This window comes from Pagrus major, chromosome 20, assembly GCF_040436345.1.
Source record: "Pagrus major chromosome 20, Pma_NU_1.0".
Lineage (NCBI taxonomy): Eukaryota > Metazoa > Chordata > Actinopteri > Spariformes > Sparidae > Pagrus > Pagrus major.
In genome coordinates, this window is record NC_133234.1 from 20,049,581 (window position 1) to 20,077,508 (window position 27,928).

Genomic DNA, 27,928 nt, shown 5'->3' on the forward strand with positions numbered 1-27,928 from the left:
TTAGTTTTTTGTCAAAAATAAAAATGATTAAAAACTTAAAAATCACGTTTTTATTCAGAGAAGCAAAGACAACTGATGAATGGATGGTGTAAAGCACTGAAAGAAAGTTTAACGTAGAGCTGAAATGATTAGTCCAATAATCAATCAATCAATGTAAACTAAATCGACAGCAATTAAGTTAATTGGTTTAACTCATTATTAAGCAAAAATGACAGAAATTAAATAGTTGTTGCATCTTTTGAAAAATGAATATCTGTCGTTCATCTCCAGAGATGAGTTGTTGTGAGTTGTTGGAATTAAATTTGAGCTGAAGTTCCTCTATGTAAACTACAAACTCCTGTTTCCACTGTCGTCTTCCTGCAACAACTCGCCTTTCGACAGATTTCAGAGAAAACAAAGGATCTTTTTATTTAACAAGTAGGAATCATTTCCTTAATGTTGTCAGACACCTTCACAAACAGCACTTTGAGTGGACGTAACTTTGGCGGTCAGCGTTGCCCCAAAGGATCACGTTGCAGCTCCGTCGTCCGATCTACTGAACCGACTCCAAAACTTTTGGTAAATATGAATCATTTACACACACATGTAACTAACAGAGGTGCAGGTTAAAAAATACCAGAATTTCCCTTTAATGTGTGCCTTAGGTCAAGCATCACAAAATCACGAGGACACACACAGAATTTAAACCATTTTTATTTAGAAAAATAAATAATAACAACACAAAACATTTTGTACAAAGAAAAACAAAATCGACATGAAACCATCACTTCATAAAACATCACTTCAATAAAGCAGAAATTTCATATATAACATTATGTATTTGTTTCGTCATAAATCCAAAATTTTTAGCCATTTATGTCATTTTGTACATTCATTGATGGGTATTACTGCAGGACAGATGAGCAGCAGTGGGAATGCATCAACCCTTCGTCACCCTCGCTAACTAAGACTCTAATTTGATCATTTAACAAACATAACAGTGACAGTCAGATTTAAAACGACGCGTGAACACTTATTACAATCATAGTCAATGATGCAGCAATCTTGGGAATCTCAAAGGGAACTGCAACGTACAAAAGTGGAGAAAAAAGAGCTTTTGGAAATGTGAAGTTAAAACATGAAGCAGCTCCGTGTGTCTCACGAGGTCGACGATCACAATCCTGAAACCACAACTCTCATAACGCTGGAGTCCCGTAGAAAACTGTCACCTGTTGATCTCACGGGAGGTGTTACAGAAAACTATGGCATCGGGAGAAATGCAAAGTACAGTACTGACTTCTGTTTTTCAATGCAAACACACACACACACACACACACACTCTCACTCTCACACCACACAGTGTTAGCTGATGTGCTACGATGTCGTGACATGTTTGTGACCCGATTTGTCCAAACTGTGGTACTTCGTGTCACCGGGAATGGAAAAATCAATGACGAAGAGCCAGAGGGGGGAAACAAAACTGACTGTATCCTCTACTGTCCGGTCGCTTGTGTGTCTGATTACCCAGTTCAGAAGTAAAAATCACCTCATATTAAAGCTGCGTTAAAGCGTTTTTCAACCACTAGAGGGCAGAACGACTGGAATGAGCAGTCTGGCTTATATACAGCATAAGAAGTGCATCCCAGAGAATAGTTAAATAAAATGTCTGTGTGGGATTCATCTTTGAGTCAACTGTGGAGCAGCAGCATCGCAGTAAAGAGGTATTTTTTTATTATTTCATTATTTTATTTTTTTACATTTTTAAATTAATGCACCACCCCAGAAGACATTTCACGCATTGCACTAGTTTTTCAAACAATAAATACAAAAATACTTAAAAGAAAATAGAAAATTCCCCAAGTTTAAAAATCTACATGTGTTGGGCTGCCTGAATACATTTAATGTTTTGGGAAACGCAGATGCTAAAAAAAAAAAACCTACTTTAGTAGAAACAAAAGCAACATTAACATCCCAGTAAAGTTTTCTTTCTAGCCGCCTGTTAAAGTCGGTCATTTCGGGCTTCATCAACCAGCTCCTGAGGAAAAAATCTCAAAAATTAGCACGTTTAACCTCCTAAAAATAGGTGATTGGCTCATACGTCATGACAAACGACGTAGGAAAACAGGGGACACTAGAAAGCAACTTTTTTAATAAACTTGTTTATAAAATACTCTTAAACATTCAGAATCAGACGCATCGTTTTTCTTTTTCGGACGATGGACGTAGCTATGGAGTGAGCCGTCTCGCTTCTTTCTTTTCTCTGTTGTTGCACTTGCACAGTCCCGACCAGGCAGCCTGCAAAGATCTGGTACAGTTAGCTGGTTACTTCATCTTTTACTTCAGCTGATCAGAGCCAGAGCCGATAAACACAAAAGCCAGATGTTCGTTCTTTTATCCGGGTTTATGGATATTTGAGATGGGAAAATCTGTGACGGTCCTCCCCAGTGACTTGTTTACTTTGACTCTCTGACATTTCGTGTCGTGTAGGTGCAGCGAAAGTGTACAAACTCTCGCAGGAGGGGCTGCTCACAGTTTCATATTCAGAAATGTGGTTCTTAGCTTTGAGCGAGCTCGAAGTTGTTTGCAAATAATGGTGTTTATTCCCAGTGGGATCGGTAGTGCTACCAGGAAAACACACTGCTTAATGCAGTATTTTTAGTATATTCTCACATCCTCAATTAGAAAAAAAACACAAACAATAGACAGACTTAGAGCTGGGTTTCGAGAATTGGTTCCGATTTCATACTTTTAAGAAAGTATTGACCTATTGTGCCTCTGTCTACGCTACAAGTTAGATATGCATTAATGCATGTAGTGTTTAAAATATGGCTCCTAAAGACCAATAAAAAAAATCATTTTAACAGTTTTTATGTCCACAGCTGACGTCTTAATGGCCCAGAATCAGGAAAAATGAACCGCGAAAACATAACAGTGAACATTCAACTGCTGTATGGCATGATCAACAAGACTTTACCTTCAAACCAACAAAGAATAAGAAAATGGATTGTAATTTCTCTTCTACTCAAAATATTTTGACAAGAATCTGAACAATGATTAATTAAAAATCAGACGGATACTCAACCTTTGAGAAAGAGACTTTTCGTATTGTGTTTTTAAGGCTAATTCGTTGCCTCTGGCTCTGAGGTAAACCATCTCCAACCGCCATGATATGTCAGAAAAAGTACATGAGCGTTCATGCACGTACGCTCATGTACTTTTTTAAATTTACTGGGCATTCACGCTCACACACTCAAACTGTTGTGCAAAAAACAAATAATAAGGGCATGCTCTGGTATTAAGTTACGCTAAGTAGCAAACAGCATGCTGGTACAGAAAAGTACAATGGAGGAAAATATTGAAACACACACTCCCACACACACACACACACACACACACACACACGCACGCATGATTACACCGTTGTTGCACTTTTTGCCCGGCTGCTCACTGTATCGCTGTCGTCTCCAGTCTGGCGATATCCAGGGGCTCCTTCGCAACCGGGCTGTAAGTTTTGGTCAGTTTGAGCTTGCCGTGGAAACCGGGGGGACTGTGCAGTATGCACGGGCTGGATATGGAGGTGACGATGACGGACGACGTCTTGCACGCGGTCCTTGGCCCCGACTCCTCCATCACGTTCTCCAGCTGTGTCGGCAGAGGGAGGAAGAGGCAGAGATGTTCAGGTATTGTGACCGATAACTGTTGAAGCGTATGAACTGTCGCTGTGATCTGGATCAATACGACTCTCCTCCACTTAACCTGTTAGCGCAAGGCGTGAAGCAGTCACAGCTAATCAAAGGCATTGATTGTTTAGATTGATGAATGGCTCTTCCACAGTGCCCTTGATGAAGTTGTTGACTGATGACATGGTCGACCCCTCTGAGATCAATGGCTCTGCACTTGAGGAGCAAAGTTCTCCAGCTGAGTATGTTTAGATAGTAGATCACTTCTGTTTTTATTACAGATGGGATCTCATTTTTGTAGCTTTGGCTTAAATTCAATTGAATTTTAAACGAAGCACAAGCTGTGACATTACAGGAGGTTATACAGCATGTGTATGTGTGACTAAGCGAAAAGGCAGTTAACTTAATATTTAGCTGACGAACACGACGGTGGTATCTTTCTTCTCGTCCAGCTCTTGTCAAACTGTTCCTCAGATGGTGTTAAGATGTAGGAATGTGGAAAAACAGGTAAAAAGGAAATCACACAGGAATCTTGGAACTAAAAAGGAACAGTTAACCCAAAAAATGAAAGTAGGGTAAAGTCTATCTAAAGTATTTTTCTGTGAAAGGAAGTCTTTCTTTGTATGAGAGCAGCTTTATCGAAAGTGGGTGATTTTTAGCACAATATTCTTTTCTTTTCTTCTCAATAGAGCAATCAGTCAGTCGATAACTTCTGTGGGGAGCAGTCAATCAATCTTTACATCAATTGACTCCTTTGTATTGACGGTGGAAGGCATCAAAAACAGACAACACAGTCACTTTGGTTGCAGAAACACGGGGTCTGCATGTGAAAGTATGAACAGATGATTAATACAGATGAATGAAACTGGCCAGAACAGAAAGTACAATTGATTGGATTAATGAGAATGGACAGGGGGAAAGAAGGGAAGGACGTAAGAGATATGCCAACCATTTCACGTGACATGCAGAGTTATTTTCAACGATCTATTTCAAATGTTGAAGGATCATTGAGAAGTGCTGTAGAATGGGTGACATGCCCCTTTAAGTGGCCCTTAGATGCAAATGACTAACACATCTGGGCAGGACAGATGATGAAGGTTGAGGATGGTAAAACTTTTTATTACAAACAAATCCCTTGAAAAGACTAAAACAAAGGAAGGAATCTTAAGAGCGGTTTCATCCAAACCGACCTCGTTTCCAGCCACTACTGTTATGCAACTATAAGGAGGCGATGACGTATTTAAAAGGCCGCTGGTGATGAAACGAAAGGGAGGAAACACATTATTTATGATCGTTTAATGTGTTGATTCGAGGAATGTTTCTGTCTCCTGGTCGGTAACAAAAATCTGATGTTTTCATCTGCTGCTTTTTGTCTCCCCAATGGATGTTTAAGCCACTTGTTTCATATAAACGTCATTAATTATTTGCAAAGTCTGTTTCCGTTGTCCTTTGTAACACTTTTTTAAAAAATCAATAAAACAACTCAACCCTTAGTTGGTTGAACTGACACAGATAATGTTGTTATACTTTTTCCCCACACAGATGATAGTTGTTAGTACAATGAATATGTTGTCGATTTCATTTTTTCATGGGATTTGTTGATTTTCTTGATTTAAAAAAAAAAACAAAACAAAAAAAAACAGATGCCACATCGACTGCACAGGGCAAGAGGTGAACGATCGACGGACTCTTACAGTAGCAGGCAGATGACTGGTTGTCTTCAGACCGATGTCCGACATGGAGATGTCTTCAGGCTGTGTCAGAGTCTGAACAGTACGCACATAAACACAGCCATTTAGTGTTCGTTACAGACGAAGCCTCCAGGTCACACTATTAATAAATACAGAGCAGATTTATTCTTTTACTCTTTGAAAGAGCCGTGTTGTTTCTTCCCACAGTTCACGGGTTATCCCAGGAACAACCACCGGGGGAGTGTTAGTGTTTACACTGCTGGCACAGGAGATCTACACCGTGACTGGCCAGGGGGTAGCTGGTTAGCATGCTAACTTCAATAGGCATATTTACAACTCAAAACACAGACATTACAACCTCAAAACTATTATTTCTTCTCACTTTGATGATGATTTTAGTTTTTTTTTTAATGTTTTCACTGAAAATTCTTACATGTTGCACCTTTAATTTTGACATTTCTAATACATCTATTCAGTTTCTGGCTGAGAGTTAGATGAGAAGATTGACACTACAGCTAGTTAGCTTAGCTTAGCATAAATACTGGAAACAAGGGCACACAGCCAAGCAACAAACTGAAAATCCAAGGCAGAGAAACACTCGAGTGCAGAACTTTTGACAATTTCACACTTTTACAGACAGATTGCGTTAGCTTTGCACTGTGCTAGGCTAGCTGTGTCCCCCTGTTTCCAGCCTTTATGCTAAGCTAAGCTAAGCAGCGTTTGTCTGTAGCTTCGTAGTTAGTGTACAGACATGATTGTTGTAACATATCCAAAAGATGTCAATTCAATGAACCTCCAGCCTCAACTGAGCCAAATTGTCACTACTGTTTATTGATGTTTTATACAACGTCCTAACTTATTCAGAATCAGGTCTCTAGAGTCTGATACCAACTTTTTGCTGAAGTGAGTCCAAGAATGGTGTCGCAAAACATTTCATATTATAAGGACGTCACTTGGATGTTTGAACCTTCGACACAGACAATGAAGCAACGTCTGCAAGAAAGGAAATGACTCTATTTCCCAAAAGGAAAAACTGTTAAACTCATTTAAGTTACAATATCATGTTTTAAAAGTACTTCAGAGTTACCTTAGAGGTACAAAAATGAGTTTTTGTAAAGAAATAAAAAAGAGAAATGCATCAGTATTTTATTTTAGTGCATTTCTTCATTTACACCCCTGGTTAAAAATGACATTTTTTCAAGAGTACCAGCAGCTAGTCAACGATTAAAAGCTGAAGGAGGCAGATGGAGGTCAGAGACTCCTCGACAATCAGCCAACTTCAACTGCCAACAAGTACACTACTTTGAAACACAGGGCAGCATCATGCAAGCTGTGGATTAAGACTGAAACACCCAGATTATTGGATTAGTCTTTGGACCCTCTGTAATGGAGTCCTCACTGAACCTGACCTGCATGGCAGTACGCCTGTATGTGTGTGTGTTTGCATGTGTGTACATGTGGGTTACTTGTGGTTTTTTCTGTGAAGTAAGATGATTACAGAGAGACGGAAATGCTCCGTTGCCCCACATAGAATGACCTGTCATTTTCCACTGACTTTACAGAACGATGCTTAGAAATGTTGCAAACATTCACCAAGAAGCAACGTTTATACAACCCTGCAGATCCGTTCTGACCTTTATTCAACTGATTAACGACAGACAATGTTTTAACTGATAAATGTCATTGGTTTTTGTAAATATAGTCTTATTTTAAGTTTGATTCCTGCAACGCGAGACTGGAAATGTTGTGGAAAGCTTGTTCATTGGTAACAGGTGATAGCATCGTGATTGAGTATGAAGGGGTCATCTTTGAAAGGCTCACCACTTTGTGAAATAGTCCAGCAGTTTAGGAACATCATTTCTCAGGAATTTAGGGATTTCATCATCTAAAATCAATCATATCGTCAAAAGATTCAGAGAATCCAGAGAAATGCCCCTGACCTTTAACCCCTCAATGGGCTCTGCATTACAAACCGACATGACTGTAAGAAGGATATTACTACATGGGTACACTGTCTGCACACTTTGTTGCTGCATCTACAAATGCAAGTTAAGACTCTATCATGCAAAGCGAAAGCCATAAGCCATCAGCAACATCCAGAAATGCCACTGACTCATGTCCTCCGAGCTAAAGAGGAAGTGGGCCGTCCAGATTGTTCCCAAGCTATTGTTCCTACCGAGTGTTGTTACACGAAAAGGTGATGCAACATGCCCGTCTAGCAGCTTTTTTGGGCCGTAATTCAATTTCAAGCAAATGTTTGAGCATCGTTTTCGTGTTTTCGATGAAGGTGAGACGTCGGTGCTCGGCCTAAACTAAATTTCTAGTCTGTCATACATCTCTAGAAGTTTTAAGTCGAAAAGGCTACTGGACTTGCTTTTGATTCTTGAAAATATACCAAAACCTGGATGACCGAGAACCCTTAAAGTCCATCAGAACTACCTGAACAGAGAGTAGAGAGTCCAAAATTCCTGGTTGTAAAATCTTGATTTTCCTTAAAGATTACTTTCAGTGGATCAATTATCTTATTCCAGTTTAGATGGTAGTGGCTTTTAGAAAGTCGCCCTTCTTTGGGAGCTTGTGTATTCTTTCTAAAACCTTAGTATCTGTATAAAATTTAAAGATTTTTCCATCAAAGGTGAAAAATAAGTGTTAGCCAGACTCCAAAGCAGCGCTGCAAGTGATGCTAAAACGCTTGGATCACAAAATCAAACCACACAGTGTCAGTGGACCGAAGCAGCACGTCCTTATCAGATTACACGCTTTAAAAACCGTGAAGAGCCTGGATTTTAAGAGGGCTCCAACTAACATGACCTCATGGACTTACTTGCCATTCAATACCGAACATAAACATGACGTCTATTGAATTTAACAGGACTCCAAAACAATATGAGAGAGAGGATTAAGATGAGACCTGACGTAATGCCAAAACAGAAGCATCAGAAACATCGTGAAGTTAACGTGGGAAAAGTTCAGCTGAGTCCTTCATGACACTCCGACACTTGAAGCAATAAAGATAGGAATGTCCGACTTTCAGATTGCGTATTTTTAATACATACTCGTGCACATTAAAGTATGTAAGTGACAGTGTGTTGACGTTAAACAGACCCTGACACTCACTGTGATCTGTGAGAGGAGACATATGGCCGGGTCTGTGGGGTTGTGGGCGGCAGTTCTGTCAAACTCTCCCATGTTGTGACCTCTCACCTTTGACCTCTGGCTGGTATGGCGCACCTGTTTGACATCACAGGATAACTGACGACTGACGGGCGTCCGAGACGAGCTGTCCTCCTCCGCGTCTGAGAAGCGAGCCTGAGAAGAAAAAAAAATCACAAACAGACAGAAACCAACAGAAATCATCAACTGGTAGGTCGAGGCTTTTGTCATAGGAAGTGCAGGACAGCGACATACCATATTAGATATGAGACACACTCACTGATTCGCTCTCGGACAGGGAGGAGTTGCGCAGCTTGTTGGGGCCTTTGCACTCTGATTGGCTGGTGAGGGTCGATCGCCGGGTGGACTGGAAGCTGCTGCTGCTGAAACGGTCTCTGCCGGTAACACACAGCAAAACCCCGAGGTAGGGAATGTACTTGCTGATCGCCGACCTGAGAGAGAGGAATATTCAGAGCCATTATTGAACACACTTTATTAAATGATAGAGAAGTGTGTGTCTCCCTGAAGAAAAAAGATAAAGGTCTCTGCAGACAGCGGGTTTAAGAAGCTGTGGCAGAGCTACTGAGGCACTGTAGACTATTGCAAATAATGAAAATGCCTTCATCAATTTGGCAGCATTTTACAAAACGTGCTGCAAAAACACATAACACATTACAGAAAAGACAACCGAGTGATTCGACGGGGCGCTAGTCCGCATCCACTGTCTTTTTCTATCCTGGCTTTAGGCTTTAATTAACTTCTAGAGCTGTTTGCTGACAAGAGGAGAGCTCAGAGATTAATCTTTAACTTTTGGTATAAAAAAAACGTGGCTTTATCTTCAGTCATATCTTCTGCGTGACGTTACAGAGAGGAGAGGGGAAGAAGAACAGAGCACCAGAGTCTCTGCTGAGTGCTGAGTGCAGTGAGAGGCTCGACTGATTGAAACACGGCGACAGACACATCCCCCTTTTTTGAAAAAAATGGCTTACAGTCAGAAGTTCGATATTTTACAGAAACGGGACATTGATGCAGCTTGTATAGACTGAGCAGCTGATAACTTCAAGAGTAGAAGAGAACAAACCCAGCAGGCTTTTGATGGTTTTTGCACAAGCGACCAGTTGATTGCAGTCGAGCTTGTTGATTGTTCACTCTTCTTCAAGTACCCGGAGTTCTTTCTCTATACAAGAGCTTGAGTGTGCACTGAATGTACGGCCCGTTGTAAACAAGGAGACGACTGAAAGCACTGCCTCTGTCGAGGTCAGCATACAACAACTGCCTGCAATCATCATCATCACCGCAACGACCGCAGCAGAGTCTGACAAGAACTTTTCCTGACAGGAAAGGATGAACGCCCTCGACATCGCTGCTGTCTCTTAAATTGTTTCCACCATTGGCGCTGAATTAAAATCATCTATCAATATTTGATTTTATATTACAATGCTCTCCGTCATTGATGTGCCTTCATCAGCCATGTGTCGCAACCAAAACTGCCACAGGTACTACTGCAAATGAAAAAAAAATCCTAATTTCTATTTAAGTGCTCATCAGACTACACAGTGACCGGATCATTTGAGCCCGATGAGCAACTAGAAACTTGAAGACATTCATTTGATGTCGACTGAGTGACGGCAGCCCAGCTTTTGAGACACAGACAAACCTGGCAACGCAGAGCGAACCGACTCAGTTCTGCCAACAGCAAGAAGAAAAAGAGCAATACCAAGAATTTGACACACTCGCCGACCAGAATAAAATTCAATATTTACTCGGGGAGAAAACTGATATTGCCATGGAGGCAGCCAAATATGTCAGAGATATGTCTGCAGGAGCGAAAAACAGAAACACATGAAACTTCACTGAGCTACTTTAAAAATCCTCCTCCAGGTTTTGATTTTTAAATCTACTTTCTTCCGAGCTTCTCACTGTTACCATCACGTTCGATTGTTAAACAGCTGCGTCTCACTGAATCATATTTATCTTTATACATTTTTTTCAATACGTTGTTTGCAATGTTTTTCTGTGTTTGACTTCACAATATGCGGCACAGTCGAGTATTTGTAGTGTACAACCTATTATATCGACTCATGCACTCACACATGATTGCGGTCATTCCAAGAGGGTCTTACTGAGATGTCACCTACTGAACCTGTTTATTGTCAGCAGCAGGAACATTTCCAGCAGAAGAGATTTAAACTGTTTGGAATAAATACTGTTATTTAATGTTCACATTGTTCTTTTCAGTCTGTCGGCTCCTTCCCTGCTCTGCTGTTTTCTCCACTCATTACCCTCATCTGTGTTTCTCCACCTGCACCTCATCCCCTTGTTAGTTTGTATTTAAGTCCGGTCATTAGTTCAGTCGTTGTCGAGTCGTCTGTTGTGTCTTCCCATTTCCTGTTGCTCTGTTAAGCTGTTCCTGTGATTAACCATTGATCCGTCTGCCTGCAGTCTCTTGCATTTGGGTCCACCTTTGATGCGCCCAGTGTGACAATAAATACTGATACCAATTTAATTATTAATATATTAGTTATAAATATTACATTTATTCAAAGGTGCAATATGTAAGAATTTTGTTTACAAATATGAAAAAAATCACTAAAGTTATCACCAAAACGTAAAGAAAAAACAGTTATGACATAATGATATTAGCATGCTAACCAGCTAGCCTCAGCCTGTCCAAAGCCCCTGTGCTAGCAGTTAGTGGTTACCATAGTGAGATGCTGCCCCCTTTTTTTCTTTGAGTATGAATATGACATGTAGCCACCTCTTACATATTGCTTCTTTAACTATTTTCATTTTGTTTTGGTATGTAGCCTGTGTCCTACAAGGTCTCTGGTCATGGAGGCAGCGGGATGGGAAGGACGACATGAGTCTCTCTGCAGAGATGCTCTCAAATCTCTCGACCCGCTCTTTGTAAAAAATAATCATGAAAGTGAAAGTTATGTCACTAAACTACGTATACCTGCACATTTAAAGTGGTTACATGTTTATCCTGGAGCTTTGTTAGTGGGTAAAGGTAGACCTGTGTAGAACATAGACTTCACCACTAATTATGGTCACTGAAAGCAAATTGAATTTGAGAGATGGATTAACAAAGTGCAATAACATCGGTGTCCAATAACAGCCTGCATAAATGGTAAATTCAACTTGTTATTTCCACATCGTTAATTTAATCTGCTGTTAATAAAACTCAACACTGAGTGCGCCTCTTACCTGTATTTGGGATGTGTTATGGCGTATATGATGGGGTTGTAGATTGCAGATGATTTGGCGATCACGGCAGGAACAGAGTTCATATACGGAGTCAACATGTCAGCGTACCTGAGAGAGGAGAGCAGGGACAGGCAAGAGAGGCAAGAGGAAGAAAAATGAGGGGAGGAAATGAGACACATTCATGTAATGAGGCCAGTGTTGGGTGTGTTGAACAAGATTAATGTGGAGAGACAGGAGTGGGACGCACACGTCACACTAACATTCAGTGTTGGTTCGTGTTGTCGGTTAAAGATCCCATAAAATGAGCAACTTGAATTGAAAACTATTTGACGTGACAGTAGAAACATTCCACCATAAAACCATGAAAACTACAATGACGTCTGTTGATGATCCAGAGTTTTATCTATGAACAAACAATGAAACAAGCTGCTCTGTACTGAGCTACACTGGTGTTCATTTGAAGTCATGTTTCTGTCCAATATCCACTCTCTTCTAGCTCTCTACCAACACCCGAGGGATCTATCTGGCCCTTAAGCTGCTAAATGATCCATAATGTTCACCAGCTGGTTTGCTAACTGTGCAAAACAGGTAGAGTACAGTGGGTTTGTAGAGCCTTTTCACAGAAAACAGCACTGTGAGAGCAGCTAGAGTGAACCGAAACACCTAATTAGAGGCTGGACAGCTGAACGCTGAGCTGGAGCTCATCATGAAGCTCTGTGAAATAAATCACTACAAGCGACCTCTTTTCACACTGTCATCTGATACACTGTTATTATAAAAACACTGATGACAGCTTGTTATACTAAGATCTGCTCTATGGATCTGATGCTCATGTATGTCTTTGTTATGATGAGTGTTATCTTTCCCAGAATCCTCATTGCTCGCTCGGATGCCCTGAGAGCAGAGACTTTTCTGTCCTCATCAAACTGCATAAGAATTTGCTCTCCATGTTTCTGAAGTAGGATTAATGTCCCACCTTCCAGGCAGCCGGGGCTTTTCACTTCAAGCCGGTGTGATAATCAACCTGCAGGGGCTTAAAGCTTCGTTGATATAACTGCAGGTAATTCTTCAAGGTACATTCAGATTGAGCACAAAGTAAATGAAAAGCCAGTGGATGTTCTCTCCTGCCTCGCCAAACTTGCTGCCGTCACACCCCTGCCTGGTTAAAACAGAGCGACAGGTGGATGACCTTCAACTAGGGCGGCTTTAATAACATCTTCCTCCCTAAACTGCCAGTTCTGCTTCATTATTATGAACCATGGTTTTCATTTCCTATTAAGATGTTTCGACATAACCACACTGAAGAAAAAGTCTCTGCTGACAAAGCGCCCACGCATACACACCTACCCAGCAAATGCAGTGAGGGCCGCACAGGAGTACGGAGCCCAGGAGATGATGAACAGCAGGATGACGATGAGCGCGATCTTGGCCATCTTCCATTCGCTCTTCATCTTGTTGAACCTCTTCGCGGAGTCTCTCGCTCCCTCACAGTTGATTTTTGTTATCGCTCTGTCGCACACAAACACACAGCTATTATTAACACTGAAATAACAATTAATTAAAGTTTAATGAACTTAAAAATTTTCCATTTATTGATGACGGTTATTATAAAGTTTTACCTTCTCTTTTCAGTCAAATTATTTTGACAGCTAAGCTAATTGATTTAGACATTTATTCCTCTTGTGTGCGCACACACAGTTTCCTCATCACCTTCATTGCCCACCCAGGCAGCATTAGCGTTCAGGTTGAGCAAGACATCAGTGGAAATCGATAGAAAAGCCCAGACACATCGTTAATCAGCAAGACATCAGTAACAACACGTGCACGGCACTGTGTCAGACACAGGAGTGTGTGCTGCAAGAGCAAACAAGACAGGAGCATGACTTAACACTGTGCATGTTTAGGCATGTACCAACCGCGTCGTGTGTCGGATGGCTCTGAAGATGCAGCAGTAGCTGAAGATGATGACGAAGAGAGGGATGAAGAAGACGAAGGTGAAGAGAAGCATGGTGTAGGAGCGGACAGAAGGGGTAAATGTCATGTAGTCCCAGGAACAAGACGTCATCAGACCTTCAGGGACGTAGGCACCTGTGGGAGAACAGTCACACTTTAGTGGTCGCTTCCCACGCCGTGACGTCGATACCTCTGATAATACCTATTTTTCTGTCAGCTTTTGTATTTTATGACTTACTGCCTCTTCCCTATCTGAAAGACCTTGAACCACTTGCATCTGTAATAGTAACACATTCATCCTTCTGTCCTCCAAAGGATGCAGTCTTGATAAAGATAACCTCAGAACCAGAATCAGGTTTACTGCCAAGTTTTTACATACGAGGAATTTACGCCAGTGTTTTTCAATAGAAAAACATAAAGAAAGAAAAAAAAAACAAGAACACAGGCATTCATTGAGAAAATTGACGATAGAATATGCACAAATATTTAAAAAATATAACTCTGTTATTTAAATGAACGTGATGTGCAGTTTTATGCAGTAATGTAGGGCTCTGTTCAGACCTGGTATTAACATTCATCCTACATTTTGAGAACATTTTATTGAAAGCAAACATGTCAAATTATAAAATAAAGTAAACAGTAACCAATATAGGCTACTTCTTTGATGCCTGTGGAGAAAGTCCCCAGCCTCCCTTAAAAAAACATTGAATTTTGTGAGTTGTTGAGTCAGGAAAAACTCAATAAACCTCTTTTAACTGTGTCTATAAGAAATTCTTAAAAATTGGCAAATATTACACATTTCTTTCTTTATGTTAGAAACGTGTCTGTTTGTCCCTGGGATGTGCGTGTTTATTTCCTTAGAAAGAGTGAGGAAGTGAGATCTAATCACAAGTGGTCACTCGAGATGCATGTTAATGCCAGGTGTGAACACGGTCAGTCTATGTTGGACCATCAGCCTAACCGACGGACACTGCCATCCTAGAGCCGTGTGCGTTGCTGATAAGCAGATTGTTTGACTAAAATGGTATTATACAAATTAATGCAGGATTCTCTTATGTATAACAGCACCTGTCAAGCTCAGGCTTTAATATATGACTGTGGGTCCTCTGTGGCACACGTGCATAATCCATCAGATAAAGCAGTTGGAGCTTTCTCCGGCTGTTTCTACTGTGAAAACAAACACTCGCAGTGTTTGGTATGCACACCACAGGCTTCTTCTATATTGGACTGCATCCTTCATTTCACACAAAGCCACCAAAGAAAATACACAAACACATGAAGAGGCACCACTTCGTCTCGACTTACACATAACAGCACCATAAACCAGGCTCAAATACACTAAATATCAAATAGCAGCAGACTTTGGAAAACACTCTCATTTTCTCCAGACACGGAAGGAAGCCATAAGTCACTTTTATTGCGTGTTGTGTTAAGTTGTTGTGGCAGCGGGGGCTCCAAACCCCAGGAGAATATTTTTAGCAGAAAACAGCCACTGCAACAGGATAACATACAACGTGACAGCACTTTAACAGGGGCTTCCAGAACATGTGTCCAAGAGATACGTGTAGTTTCTGTTTGAAAAACTAAACATGTCTTATAAACTCATGAAATAACTGGCTGTGCAAAAAGTACAAGTCATTATAGAGACAGAGGCCATTTAATGGCTCAATACTGCAGCAATCCACATACGGGTCACTGCATATCAACCCACCTAGGGCCTCCCAGTTCATTCAATTGATTTTCTTGAAAAAAAAAAATCATTTTGTAACTTCCATTAAATTCACGGGACCTTTCAAAATCCTATAACTGCACTCCAAACACCTTTTGAGTTATGATTTTTTCATGTTTGGCCCTCTGAACTTAATTTTAGCATTTTTAGTATTCTAAGTTTCATCAATGACTTATTTTTCACTGGATTTGGTTGAAATTTGTCCCGAACATCGAAGAGACCCTTAGGAAACTTGGTAACGTATTCAATTCTGTTGCTGAATGGTTACAGTAATCAAATTAATAACAGGAAGTAATTTTTTACCCAAATGAAGAATTTGTCACATCTAGACGTAGTAGTGACACAAATTTTGCTAAACAGAGCTTGAGAGATGAAAAACCCACTTTTTGTTTTTATTTTTTTACTGTGAATGAACCGGGAAAAGTTCTGGATTTTGGGTGAGTTAACATGGAATGACCCATATTATATAAACATGCAAGAAATATATTTAAATACAGATTAGTTGTATTATCTCAATATTTACTGTACTTATTATTAAATACATCATATACTGCAGAGCCCATTTATTGACAACGGGTTTGGCATCTCAGGCTCAGTTAAATTGGTTAACTCAAAAAATTAAACTTTCTTCTCTCATTCTGACCCGTGGAGTTCCCCAGGGCTCTATGGTCGGTCCCTTCTTGTTCTCTGTCTGCATGCTACATCACAAGCAGACACAACATCTGTGAATTCATCTGCTTATGAGATCAGTCTGATGGTGACAAAAGTAAAACAAAGTTTTATTAAGCTAATAGATGCTTACTTGTTAACACCAGCATACAGTCGGGAAGGCATACAACAAAGGACACAACCTCATCATCCGTTTTTGTTGGGCTGTTGTAATGACAGCTGCAGGTAAACATGAGGTGATCTGTCTTCTGATAACTGAATGTACATTAAATATTTCTTATATTATATTAAATTTGGCAGTTTGACAAAAGGCGAAGTTGGATCTATTTGGCAACTTTCAGCAGGAATTTGGCACGCTGACACATATAAAAGCAGCCAGAGAGAAGTACTAAGACAAAGCTCAACAAACTGAATCCCTCAGAGGAATCACGCTGATCGATAATGACTCAGCTACCGGGTCCCAGCTGTACTCACTCCAGCCAAAGAAGGGGGGCAGGCTCCAGCCCATGGAGTAGACCCAGGCAGCAGCCAAAATGCTCAGGGCTTTTCTGCGAGACATCACCCCTAGGGAGGCCAGAGGCCTGGTGATCACCACGTACCGGTCCACTGCAATCACCATTAGTGTCATCATGCTGCAGATACCGAACAGCGCTCCGCAGAAGGCGTACAACTCACAACCTGGAAGAGGAGAGGTGAGGGAAGTAAAGGAGAGAGTGAACATAAACATGACCGTTTTCAGAGCCGACAGTGCGGGACTGCAGCAAGATGAGGAGAGGAGGACTTTGTGTTTACGTCATTGATGCTTAATGCTCACATGCAGATGGACAGTGAAGCTGCCAACAATAAATGCACATCATGATTTGTTCCTAGATGTATTTAGGGTGTGTAAAAATAACTGTATATATGCTCTATGTTTGTGTAGCATGAAGGAGTTATAAACTTTTCTATCGTTATGCAACCCTGTGTTGTATAATGACATAAGTCACCCTGACCCTTTAAATATTTTCCCTGATCAGAACATTGTAATACTTTTTTTAAATTACTTTTAGAACGCCATTGCCTACATCTGTCAGTATCTCTTTTGTTTTACTCTTTCTTTGTTTTTGTATCGACTCGATGTCATTGGAATGAAAGTCGCCCGGCGATGATCTCTAAAGGATTGAATGAAACTAATAATGAATGAAAGAATGATCAAAGATGGATGGATGGGTGACTGAGGACAAATATGGTGGGGAAAGATTGTGAAGAATTGAGAAACTGATGCATATACAAACAGCATACAGTATGAGTGTTCAAATATTTAAATATTCTTATGAGTGTTTAAATTTTTAATGCATGTTGAACATACTTACTGTATGTTTATAAACTATTATGCTGACATGCTTTTTCATTCAGCCAGTGTTAGTGACTTCTAACAAGTCTCTTTATGTTCTCTACAGATGATCATTATGCTAAATGTATCCATAATGTATGAAGAAATCTCATGCACACACTCATGCACACTTGCAGATACATGCGCAAGCATGTACAAACACACACGCAGATAGACTACACACAATACACAAAATGCAAATAATTAGTCATCACTTTATCAGCTGCCGTCCCTTCAGGCCCAGAGTGTCATTACCACCGACCCAGTAACACATCATGAAATCACGGCACTGATTCGTCCGAGCACAAAACAAAAATCTGAAGTGCGCCGCAATGCGTGAAGAAACTCAAACAAATACCGCTCAGGAAATTTAATATTAATCACGATGCCTGTACGTCCGGCGTCCTGGCTTGTCTGTGTGTGTTTGGCAGCCCATGTTAACTAACTGAAGCTAATGAAGTCCAGATTGGCTCCCGAGGAACAGCAGATGTTCTCCAGAGGAACAATAATTAAAAAAAGTCCTGGGGCATTTTGTCCAACAGCAAAGTTCACTGCATCGTGGTCAAGTCAACATACCAAGTATATGTAAAACATCTCGGACATGGAAAGGTCATTTAATAAAGTCCTGCAATGAGTTGTCAGGAGCTGACCTTTTTAAGAAGTGTGTTTCCGAACACTGGTGTTTATTTGCTTATTTGCTCAATTTGCACATAAAAACAACTGAGTGGAAGCTCAGAAATGTGTTTGAAATAACTCAAAATGTTTTACACTTGGCTGAGTGTCACTGAATGATTTAATCGAAGCCCTTTCAAAATAAGAGCATGGTCACATAGTCTGTTTTGCTCTGAAATACAGAACTACGACACCTGAACTGCCACTTATTCGTCACTTTAAATGCACAAGATGTGCTCGTGATCTCTGAATTAAACCATAAAAACAAAAGACATAGTTTGTTGGCCTTGAGAAATATTGTGGGATCATGGGAGTTGTTGTCCTAATTGTTATTGTATCGTATTCACTGACATAAGGGCCATCCACACCAAGAACGATAACTATAAAAAAAAGAAAAATGTTGGGTTCTTTTACATTTTTTAAAATTTTAATTCAACGTTATACCACATATACATGAAATGGCTCATGGTCTCTGAGGTTGGTTTTGTCCATACTGATATCCTCTCTGATGATCAGCAGGATAATTGATGTTGACTCGTACAAATGTATAAACCATTTACTTCTGGGTTCTTTGTTATGTAATGTACAGCAGTAACAGGTCATCAATATCCATTTTCCGAAGCTGCTGACACAGCTGAAGCACGCACCCCGTGCTTGGCGCCACGGTTCACAGGGCGTTATCGATCATCAGTGTGGATGCTCATCATTACTGTACTTGTACATTATCATTATAGTTATCTTTATAGTGATCATTCTTGGTATGGACGGCCCTTTACTTCCTCAATCTGACATATCATCTTGTGCTTCCCCAGGAGTTATAGTGGAAACACACAACCAAATGAAACGCAGCGTTACCTTGAATAAAATGAGGGAGGGAGTTTGAACACTGCAAGTACATAACTCAACAAAAATATAACATAGGTGTAGTGGTTTTAAACATTTTATTGTGAAAATGTTACATATACGTTTAAATGTTAGAAATGTGTGAAAAAATTAAATTAATTCATCCTTAAGGGATTATGAATGTCTTTAATTTATTTGCAGTAATTATCCAGGTTGGTCCCTCTCGAACAAAGTGTTTCACCCACACTCTGACAGACTATCTTGCCATCCCCTCGAGCTACAGTGCTACTAATAAAACCCCACGATTAAAGAGTTCACAGGGAGCTACTTTGAATTTGTGAGACAGAATGAATGAAAACAAATAAATGGTAAGGCACAGTTGGCTTTGTTTCTTTTTGCTTTCCATCTACCTGACCCATTCTTGACCTCTCCTATTATCTGCATCTCTCTCTGCCTTTTGAAAGGGATTGGAAGAAGGAAAAAAAAGAAATTTTTTCGAGGTGGTTGGGGGGTTGGTTGGAAGAAGAAGAAAAAGCAAGAGTCTTCTAGCAGTATCCACGGTTGAGAGCAGAGAGCTGCAGATCTGACAGTGATTGGCTGTCTTCATCAAGGTCAGGACAACTCCTGAAGGAAAACACGGCGCTCCGACTATCAGTGTTTGATCAGTGGAGTGCGGAGTCTCTTTTACCACCTCTCTATCTCTGTTCCCAGTAGGTTGCACGCTGCCTAATACACACTTTAGTGCAACCCCCCTCTGAATGCGCTCATGTAAAACACCCGACCGACATGCAGACTCGCTTGCTCTTCGTGATCGATGGGATTTGGATACTGTGGACTAAGCCTTTGGTGCTGCTTTTTAGACTGCAGCAGAGAAGGGTGATAGAGGAGGGCAGGCTTGTGTATATGTGTGTGTGTGTGTGTTCATGTGTGTGTTCATGTGTGTGTTCATGTGTGTGTACAGAATCTTAATTGAACTGTAGGTCACACTCAAAAGGGTAGAGAGACAATGCAGGTCCCTGAGGAATTCAGAGACTGCGTGCATTGATGTTAAAAGCGTGTGAGTGCATGCAAAAGAGTGTGTATACCGCTAACATCTGTGTTTATGTTGTTGTTACGTCAGATAACCTGCGCAGCACTTCTAAATGTAACAGAAGTGTAAGATGTGATGTAATGACGTTGAAATGTCATCCCTCGGTGTGCACGTGTTACCTTTCTTTCCAAAGATCCATCGCTTGTGCATGCTGGTGATGAAGAAGACGGGCGTCTGAGTAAAGCACATGAGGAAGTCTGTGACTGCCAGGTTAATGATGAAAATATTGGAGGGCGTCCGCAAGCTCCGGCTCCTGCACACACACACACACACACACACACACACACACAAATATTGTTGTTATCTTATTGTACTCAGACTATGAATAAATCAGACATCTCATTATCACATTTATTATTATCACAGATCCATACAAAGAGCGGCGCTGAACTGAAAGTTTATTTAACACACACAAAAAAAAAATCCCAGACATTTACTGTGAATAAAAAGCCTGTTCTCACTTCCAAAATACAGCAGCCTGATCAGTTGCCCCATGCTTCTAAGTTTGACGCTGTATATGCCCTTCTAGCGTCTCTTCTTGAAGCGCCCACTCTGTTGCAGTAGTGTATAAGAGAGAGAAAAGTCAGAGGAAAGAGTCTGAGATTGGTTGGGGTGGTTGCATGAGTCATACGCTGGACCTTCCCTTCGAGGACTGGAGTTTGTATCCCGTTTGTGACCAAGAGTCGAGAGTGATTTTTCCTAAACCCAAGTGGTTTTGGCTCCTAAACCAAACCAAACCGCAACCGTTTGACAGTGCTAATAACAGTCCAAAAGTCAGAATATGTCATAACAGCAAATTAACTTTATTTTGTAAACTATAAACTGGACTTTGTATGGTACACATTATTGCCAACTTGACCACAAAGCCCTGCCAGTGCAAAACTGACACCAGAGAGGAAGAGCGTCTTAGTTTAAAGATTAAGGCTGCTGACCTAGCTGGACTGTTGGGAGAGAGATTGTATCGTAAGTCTAGGAAATGCATAAAAAACCTGAAGCAGTGCGAACAAGGTACCTGCAGAAAGCGTACATGACCAGGAAGTTTCCCAGCATGCCTGTGATGCCCACGGCCAGGATGACAACCCCGATGGTGTAGTGAGCGTGGTCCGGGACGTCTACCGTTGGAAATGGGTGGCTTGGAACCGTGGACCCCTAACAACAGAAAAACAGGAAGGACTGGGTTAATTTGTGGTGTTAGGCTCACGACAACATGATACTTTGTTACCACAACAAATTTCCTCATGCTTTTTAAAAACATCAGGAGCTGTAGAGAGCCAGAAAAAAAAAATACAATAAATGGTTATAATTTGATTTTTATCGGATGCTTGTGACGGTCTAAGCGTGTCAGCAACTGGAGTGAGAGAAAATCCACTTAGTCTGAAGCCGACTTTATTAACTACAAATACATTCCATTCAAACAATAATATAATAGGTCATTTAGTCACATAATTAGGTCAATAATAATCATTTTGCAGCGCTGGCTTGAAGTTTAAAATGTCATTAGGGGGACATGAAGTAACCTCCAGCGCATAAGCAGCCACTCTGAACAGCTCTTCTTACTTCATCAGCCGAGAGAAGATGAAAGCGCCCATCAATGCTTTATGCTCCAGCAACTACTTTGTTTCTGAAGGTCATGAAGACAGTGAACTTTATAGATCTGTGGGCAACAAAGACACTCTGAAAGGCCTCTGGCAGAGCCTTCAGGAATCAACCAATTACAGTTTGGTGTGAAAAGCTTCAGTTACACAATGAAACGGGTGAAATCATGAGCAGAGTTAAACCATTAGGCAAACTCTGTATACTATACACTGTAAAAAATACTCGTTAAGAAGTGAAGTGTATGTGCAGTACAAAGTGGCACAAAATGGAAAACTATTAATAAGAACAACTATGTAGAAACAGCACTTCTACTCACTGATGGTCTTTACCAGTCAAGTATTAGCACCAAAATAAACTCACCGTACCAAAAGTGATGATAGTTTAAAGTGTTGATATGCTAAAAACAAACAAACGTGTAGCTCCCTAAAAGCTGACTTCTTGTCAATGGAAGGTTTTCAATTCACAGCAGCATTCAGCCTCTGAGAAAGCGGCTGCACCTCAGAGCACATAGCTCTACTTGAGTATTCCTTTCAGAGATCATGACACACTCCCCTGCATTTACACTTTCCTTTTGTCGCCGTGTTTCATTCAAACACACACACACACACACACACACCCAGCCACTCACCAGGACTACTTCCACTGAGCTAAATCCTCCAGTGTCAAATCGGAGCACACACGCCTTCTTTTATTAATCTTGGCTGTCGCGTTGAAACCTGCTTGTGTGTGTGTGTGTGTGTCCAACATCTGTTTCAGCAATCCTACTTTTCTGCAGAGTCACAAGCTCCTGTGACTGAAAGGATGACATCTGAATAGTGTAGTGAGAGTGATGGAGCGGTTATGTAAGCAAAAATGAGTGAAAAGGTCACGGGGGATGTGTTACTGAAAGTGCAGCGAGTGAAGGTGAAATGCAGATGTGACATGTGCATGTGTGCAGAATATAAACACACTTCCAGTCTGACGCCGTCAGCTGCGATGTGGTGGATCGCACTCAAGGTCTCCTTCCCTCCCAGTCCGGTTCCTCCTCCTCCTCCTCCTCCTCCTCCTCACTTCCCCTTGCTGGATCTGTCTCTCTCATCGCAGCGCTCGCCGCTGATTCCCAATCCCTACTAATTCCCCCTTCCACGTCTGCTCCCTCTGTCCCTTAAATCTTCAGATCACTTCCTTTCCTTCCTCTTGCTTTCTCTCATTTCCTCGCCCTCTCTCTCCGAACTCTGGCGACTCGGGGGCCAGATTACACCGATCACACGGTGAGGAGGAAGGAGAGGCGCAGTAAGCGGCGTGGAGGTTCTCCTCCACAGTACATTTGCGTGGGATTTAAAGATGGAAATGGTGGGTGGAAATGTCTCTCTATAATCTCTCTCCGTTTCTGAGCTTCCCTTCATCAGTGGAGAGCGAGCAATAAAAATGTTATTGGTCTTGATGCAAACACACGTGACTAATTTAAAAAAGCAGCAGAGGGGCTTCCCTCTAAATACAAAAAACAGCTCTAGTGACACTGGTATCGTACTTAAAATCAGTGCAACGGTTCATCTACAGTGAAGAAATGGGCTTTCTTTAGCAACAGGTCCGTTGCCACTTCATCAGAGAGCCACTGAGCAAGCAATGTGACTCAATAAGGGAGCCTTGAAGAATGAATGAAGAGCTTCACGTGAGATTTCAGTATTGTACCATGGGCATTCAGGATTCTACATTCTGATTGGCCGCTGTGTAGCTTTCTAGTAACCAGGCAGTATAACCAGACCTCACTGAGAAAGGTTTTTTTTGGTGCCTTTCTCTCATCTCTTAGTCATTTAATGTAAATCAGGTTTTAACCCCCCTTACTCATTGTTTACTGTCTCTCAGTAGAAGCAAGTCATACCAATATATAATTTTATTGTTTCACGCTGTCCAAATAATGTTGTCAAGCCAATTGTAATTGAGAAAGTGAAACAAAAGTGAAACTAAAATGTTTTTCCTTGTTTACATGAATAAAGGGTTTCGTCTGATGTCAAATAGGTGCAAATCCCATGATTGGAAAAATAGGATTTATGATTTGTCCCCCCTAAAAACATCAAATATCTCTGACGGTCACACATTGGCAAAATGTGGCCCCCCACTGTTGCTTTTGGCCCATGAATGTATGATTAAAACCTTGACACGTCTGTATAACTCTTGACAGTGTTCAGCGCTCCCCCCTTCTGTGTTTCCTCCTCCTCTGTTCTCCTTCCCTTCTCTCAGGTGCTGCTCACCAGGCAATTAGCACTGCTACTTATTTATGGGAGGGTGGAGGAGAAGGAGCTCTCTCTCCTTCCACAGATCAAGCAGTCCTGACCGTTTTAGATTGTCTGTCTTTGTCCTCAGTTGGTGTTTTGTTTTCTTTTGAGGATGGAGGTCTAGTTGTCCTGTTTTTGTGGCTTTGTTTGTTAGTTTAGTTTATGTAGTCCTTTTCTTAGTTCATGGAGGGAAGTTCTGGATCGTATGGCTCACTGCATGGCTGGCCCAGACTTCCTCCCATAGTTTTTGGTTAATTTTAGTATTATTTATAAATAAACATTCACTTTCTTTTGCAAACTCGTACTCAGGTATGGTGTCGTTTTTAATTCGTTGCGGGTCACAAGGTAGAGTCAATGGTTTGTTTTGTTGCACACCTCAAACCGCAAACAAGCTCAGTTATGACTCTTTCTACATGAATTTTTGATTAATGTCATAACAATATAAAGTCTATAAACCGAGCAGGAACTTGTTGGCGGGGCCGGCAAAAGAAACACTTGTGCGTGCAATCAGTGGGCTGCATACCCAGGAAGTAAACCCAGAGTCTAGAAAACCTTTTTTGCAATATGTGCCAGGCGAGCCATTCTCAGTGGACTGAATAGGCGCCATCTTTGCATTTGGTATCTAGTTCTTTCTTATGTTTTTAAAAATAAGGGCACCAAAGCTACTTAGTTAGGTTTAGGAAAAGATCATATACTCCTTTTCGATCGAGGCAGTTCAGGCATTTTCACGGCCAATGAACTGGCTCCCTGGCAAGAAAACTTTGCCCTTTGCTGGTCTAGAACCAATAAACCGTTTACGTCAGGGGCTGGGGGCAGGGTTATTGTGACAAAGTACCAACTAAAACTGCTTATGACCGCCATTTTAAAAAACAAAAAACAAAGCTAGTGTAGAATGCTCTGCCTCAAATAAAAAGATTTGAACTATTTTCACTAATCAAGCAACAGTGGTCCAAGGACCAGTCATGTTTGGATGCTGGTGTAGGTACGTGAAAGCCAGGAACAACACTTGATCCACAAAATCAAATTTATTTCTAACAGTGCTGGGGAATTGGAGACTTAAACAGTGACCGAATGATGTGACTCTACGGTGGTTCTCGTGCCCGTGGAAAACCAAACCGGTTCTTAAAATGTTCACAGCTTGAACCAACTTTGAACCAGCACTAGCACCAGCCCAGAACCAGCTCTTGGTTTGCTTTGATTGAAAAGGGGTCACAGTCTTGCTTAAAATATGTATGTACTTCCCAAAAATAGTTGCAACAGACTCACAGGACTAAAACCCTCGCCACCCACATGTAAGTCCTACAAATAAACCACCTGACTATCCCTAATCTCTTTCTGATATGGATTTTCTGGCGCCTTAATGCCATGTTAGGTAATGTGACCATTCTCGTTAGCTTAGCTTAGCTACAAACCTAATGCATTGTCTTCTGTCAGCTTCATTGTAGTTTTGTCAAACAAACAATCTAAACAACTCATTATCGCAAGTTTTTACTCTTACGTGCTTCATTTGATGACTATATTATATTATGTTGAGCCCGTTTACGTGACCGAACATCCAGTTTCTTTGACGTTTCTACACATGCGCAGATATTAAAGAATGAAAGAAAATGGATTAACGGGATACATGCGCCGAACAAAATGGAATATTGGGCAAAAAACAAGGTGTGTTTATTGGATTTCTCATAAGATAACAGCTTTTCTCCAATCGAGCATAGCGCATTATGCTGTTTACATGACCACTTGAAGAACCTGGCAACGACCTCTTTGACTCCAGATAAGGCTGGAATGTTGAGACCATCCCTGCGGCGCTTCTCAAGCATCGTCGCGATGAAATTGGGAGGTGGAGCTTCTGAAGGAGCTCTGAAGAGAGGGGTGTTTGTTGGTCTGGCCTCTGATTGAAATGTCAACAAGCTTCTCCAGAATCGATGACACCACCTTTAAGTCTAATTGTGAATGCCATTGTAGAAAAATAAACTACCACTTCCCTTTTTCCCACCAGACCTGTGACGGCACTAACGAACGCTTCACTGACTGCACCACCGATTATCCGCCGACTGAATCAGCAACGTCACAAGCAAGTCATTAATCAACTTATCAATAAGTCAGCAGTTGAATGGTTATCTGTGACCTAAGAGGCCAACCATTTGTTTACCAGCTGACACACTCTAATCAACTGCAGATCAGAGGACATGATCTCACACACACAAACACACACTCACACATCAGCATGCCTAAATTCAACCCAGACTTTTTAAAATTATCCAGAGAATGTAGATTTGATGGGAAATTAAGAGGGGAAAAAGCAACAAACAGTGGTAAAAGGAAAAGAGGGCTCTGGAGAGAAATAGAGAGCGTTTCTAAATGAAAACCACACTTATAGCCGAGTAGAAGATCCCATCTGTCTCAGTCCAAGCTGCCCCCGGGGCTCTGCTTCAGTATCAGCTTTCCCAGAACTCCCACCATGAAGGCAGGGCCACAAAAGCTAAAGAGACTGAAGCCTGCAGGTCTGAACTTCAAAGTCAGAGGCCAAACTCAAGCATTCAAACTTGTTGAGCTACGTTCACCGTGGCGGTGGTGCACCCATGTGTTTCTCAGTATGCCCCAGTCAAGGTCCGGGCTCCTGGGGCAGAGTGAAAGCACTGCTCTTTTTTTTTACGTTACAGTACAGAGGTGGATACACCGATGCTGTATCGGTCCGAGCATCTGGAGGAAAGCATTTCCCTGAAGGCAACTTGTAAACTAATCCCACTCTCAGACATAGAGGGAGACAGAGAGAGATGAAAAGGTAATGATTACGTCTTCATGCTGGTCACCACACATCTTCATGGAGTGGGAATGTGGCAGTGATGTCAGAGCTGGCACGATTACACACCTCTAAATTTTTTAAAAGTAACGTAACCAACTCTGTGGTGTGTTGTTATGCTGCCTTGCTGCAAACAGAATTTCCTGAACTGCAAACCTGCAGATTGCATGAGGGAAATTTTGATCAGGGTCTATTGTTGTGATGTTAGGGCACAAATTGTGACCAAATAGGTCTGTAAATGCAATTGAGCGGAACATGACATCACAAAAGTCTCCACTGAGCACTTACAAGTCATCTGAAACGTTGCAGGAACACTAACAGGAGAAAAAAAATCCATAAACTCACCACAAATTGAATTAATTATGAGCAACACTCGAACAAAAGAGAGAAAAAAATACATGAATGGCATTTTTGGCAGCACTGATGCACAAAAAAGTGCAAACAGAGGTGAAACTACAACCATTTTCTACAGTCAGAGATCAAAACGATCTGCGCTCCTTCATTCAGCTCCGTGCTGAATGAAGGAGCGCAGATGCGCAGGAGAGGATGCTGAGATTCATTCATTCATTCATGCAGAGTTAACACCTCGCTCACTAACACCTCCCCTCATACTGTATTCCTCAAATCTCATGAATGAAAACAACAACCAGAGGCATGAAACAGTTTATTTGGCTGTTTTGCCAGATGTGCGCTGCTGCTCTGGATCCCATCCTGCCGCTGTTACGCATCGCTGCAGCGCACTCTCCACTCACACCGAGGGGGTATTCCTCCAAGCAGCCACCAGCAAGAAAACAAACACAACAGAGTGGCACGGAGCGGGGGGGGGAGCCGCGTACTCACAGCTGTAGCGACCGGAGACAGCTCCATGAGCCGGTGCGGACTGATGGAGCTGATGGAGCTGATGTTCCAGGGTGCCCGGGCGGTCGGGTCCGGCGTGGGGATCCCCGATCCAATCAGCAGCCTGGAATCCATTCCCGGTCCAACAGTGCAGTGTTAATGAAAAGCTGTGTGAGAGAAGTGGACTGGAGAGGTGTGGAGTCTCTCTGAGGTGGTCTACGAGTCCAAGTGGCCCCTCATCATCGCCGCCCTGCTCTCATGTGTCACTCTGACAGGGCTACTGGTCGTACAGCAGCTGTGGAGGGGTGGAGATGAGATGCTCTCTCTCTCTTCTCTCTCTCTCTCTTCTCTCTCTCTTCTCTCTCTCCATCCCTCCCTCTGTCCAATCCCCTGCTCCCA

At 41.6% G+C, this 27,928-nt stretch overlaps 1 protein-coding gene across 1 annotated transcript; it reads right to left on the reverse strand.

Annotated features, from left to right (window-relative positions):
* Positions 1-3,364: 3,364 nt before the first annotated feature.
* LOC141015591 (melanopsin-A-like) lies at positions 3,365-27,664 on the reverse strand. Its single transcript, XM_073489720.1, has 11 exons — positions 27,533-27,664; positions 21,051-21,187; positions 20,158-20,291; positions 16,536-16,739; positions 13,627-13,798; positions 13,058-13,219; positions 11,711-11,818; positions 8,784-8,955; positions 8,468-8,659; positions 5,354-5,425; positions 3,365-3,621 (listed from the first exon to the last, which is right to left on the reverse strand). The coding sequence occupies exons 1-11, from the start codon at positions 27,662-27,664 to the stop codon at positions 3,424-3,426; spliced, it is 1,683 nt and encodes a 560-aa protein (XP_073345821.1). The 3' UTR covers positions 3,365-3,423.
* Between the last annotated feature and the right edge of the window lie 264 nt (positions 27,665-27,928).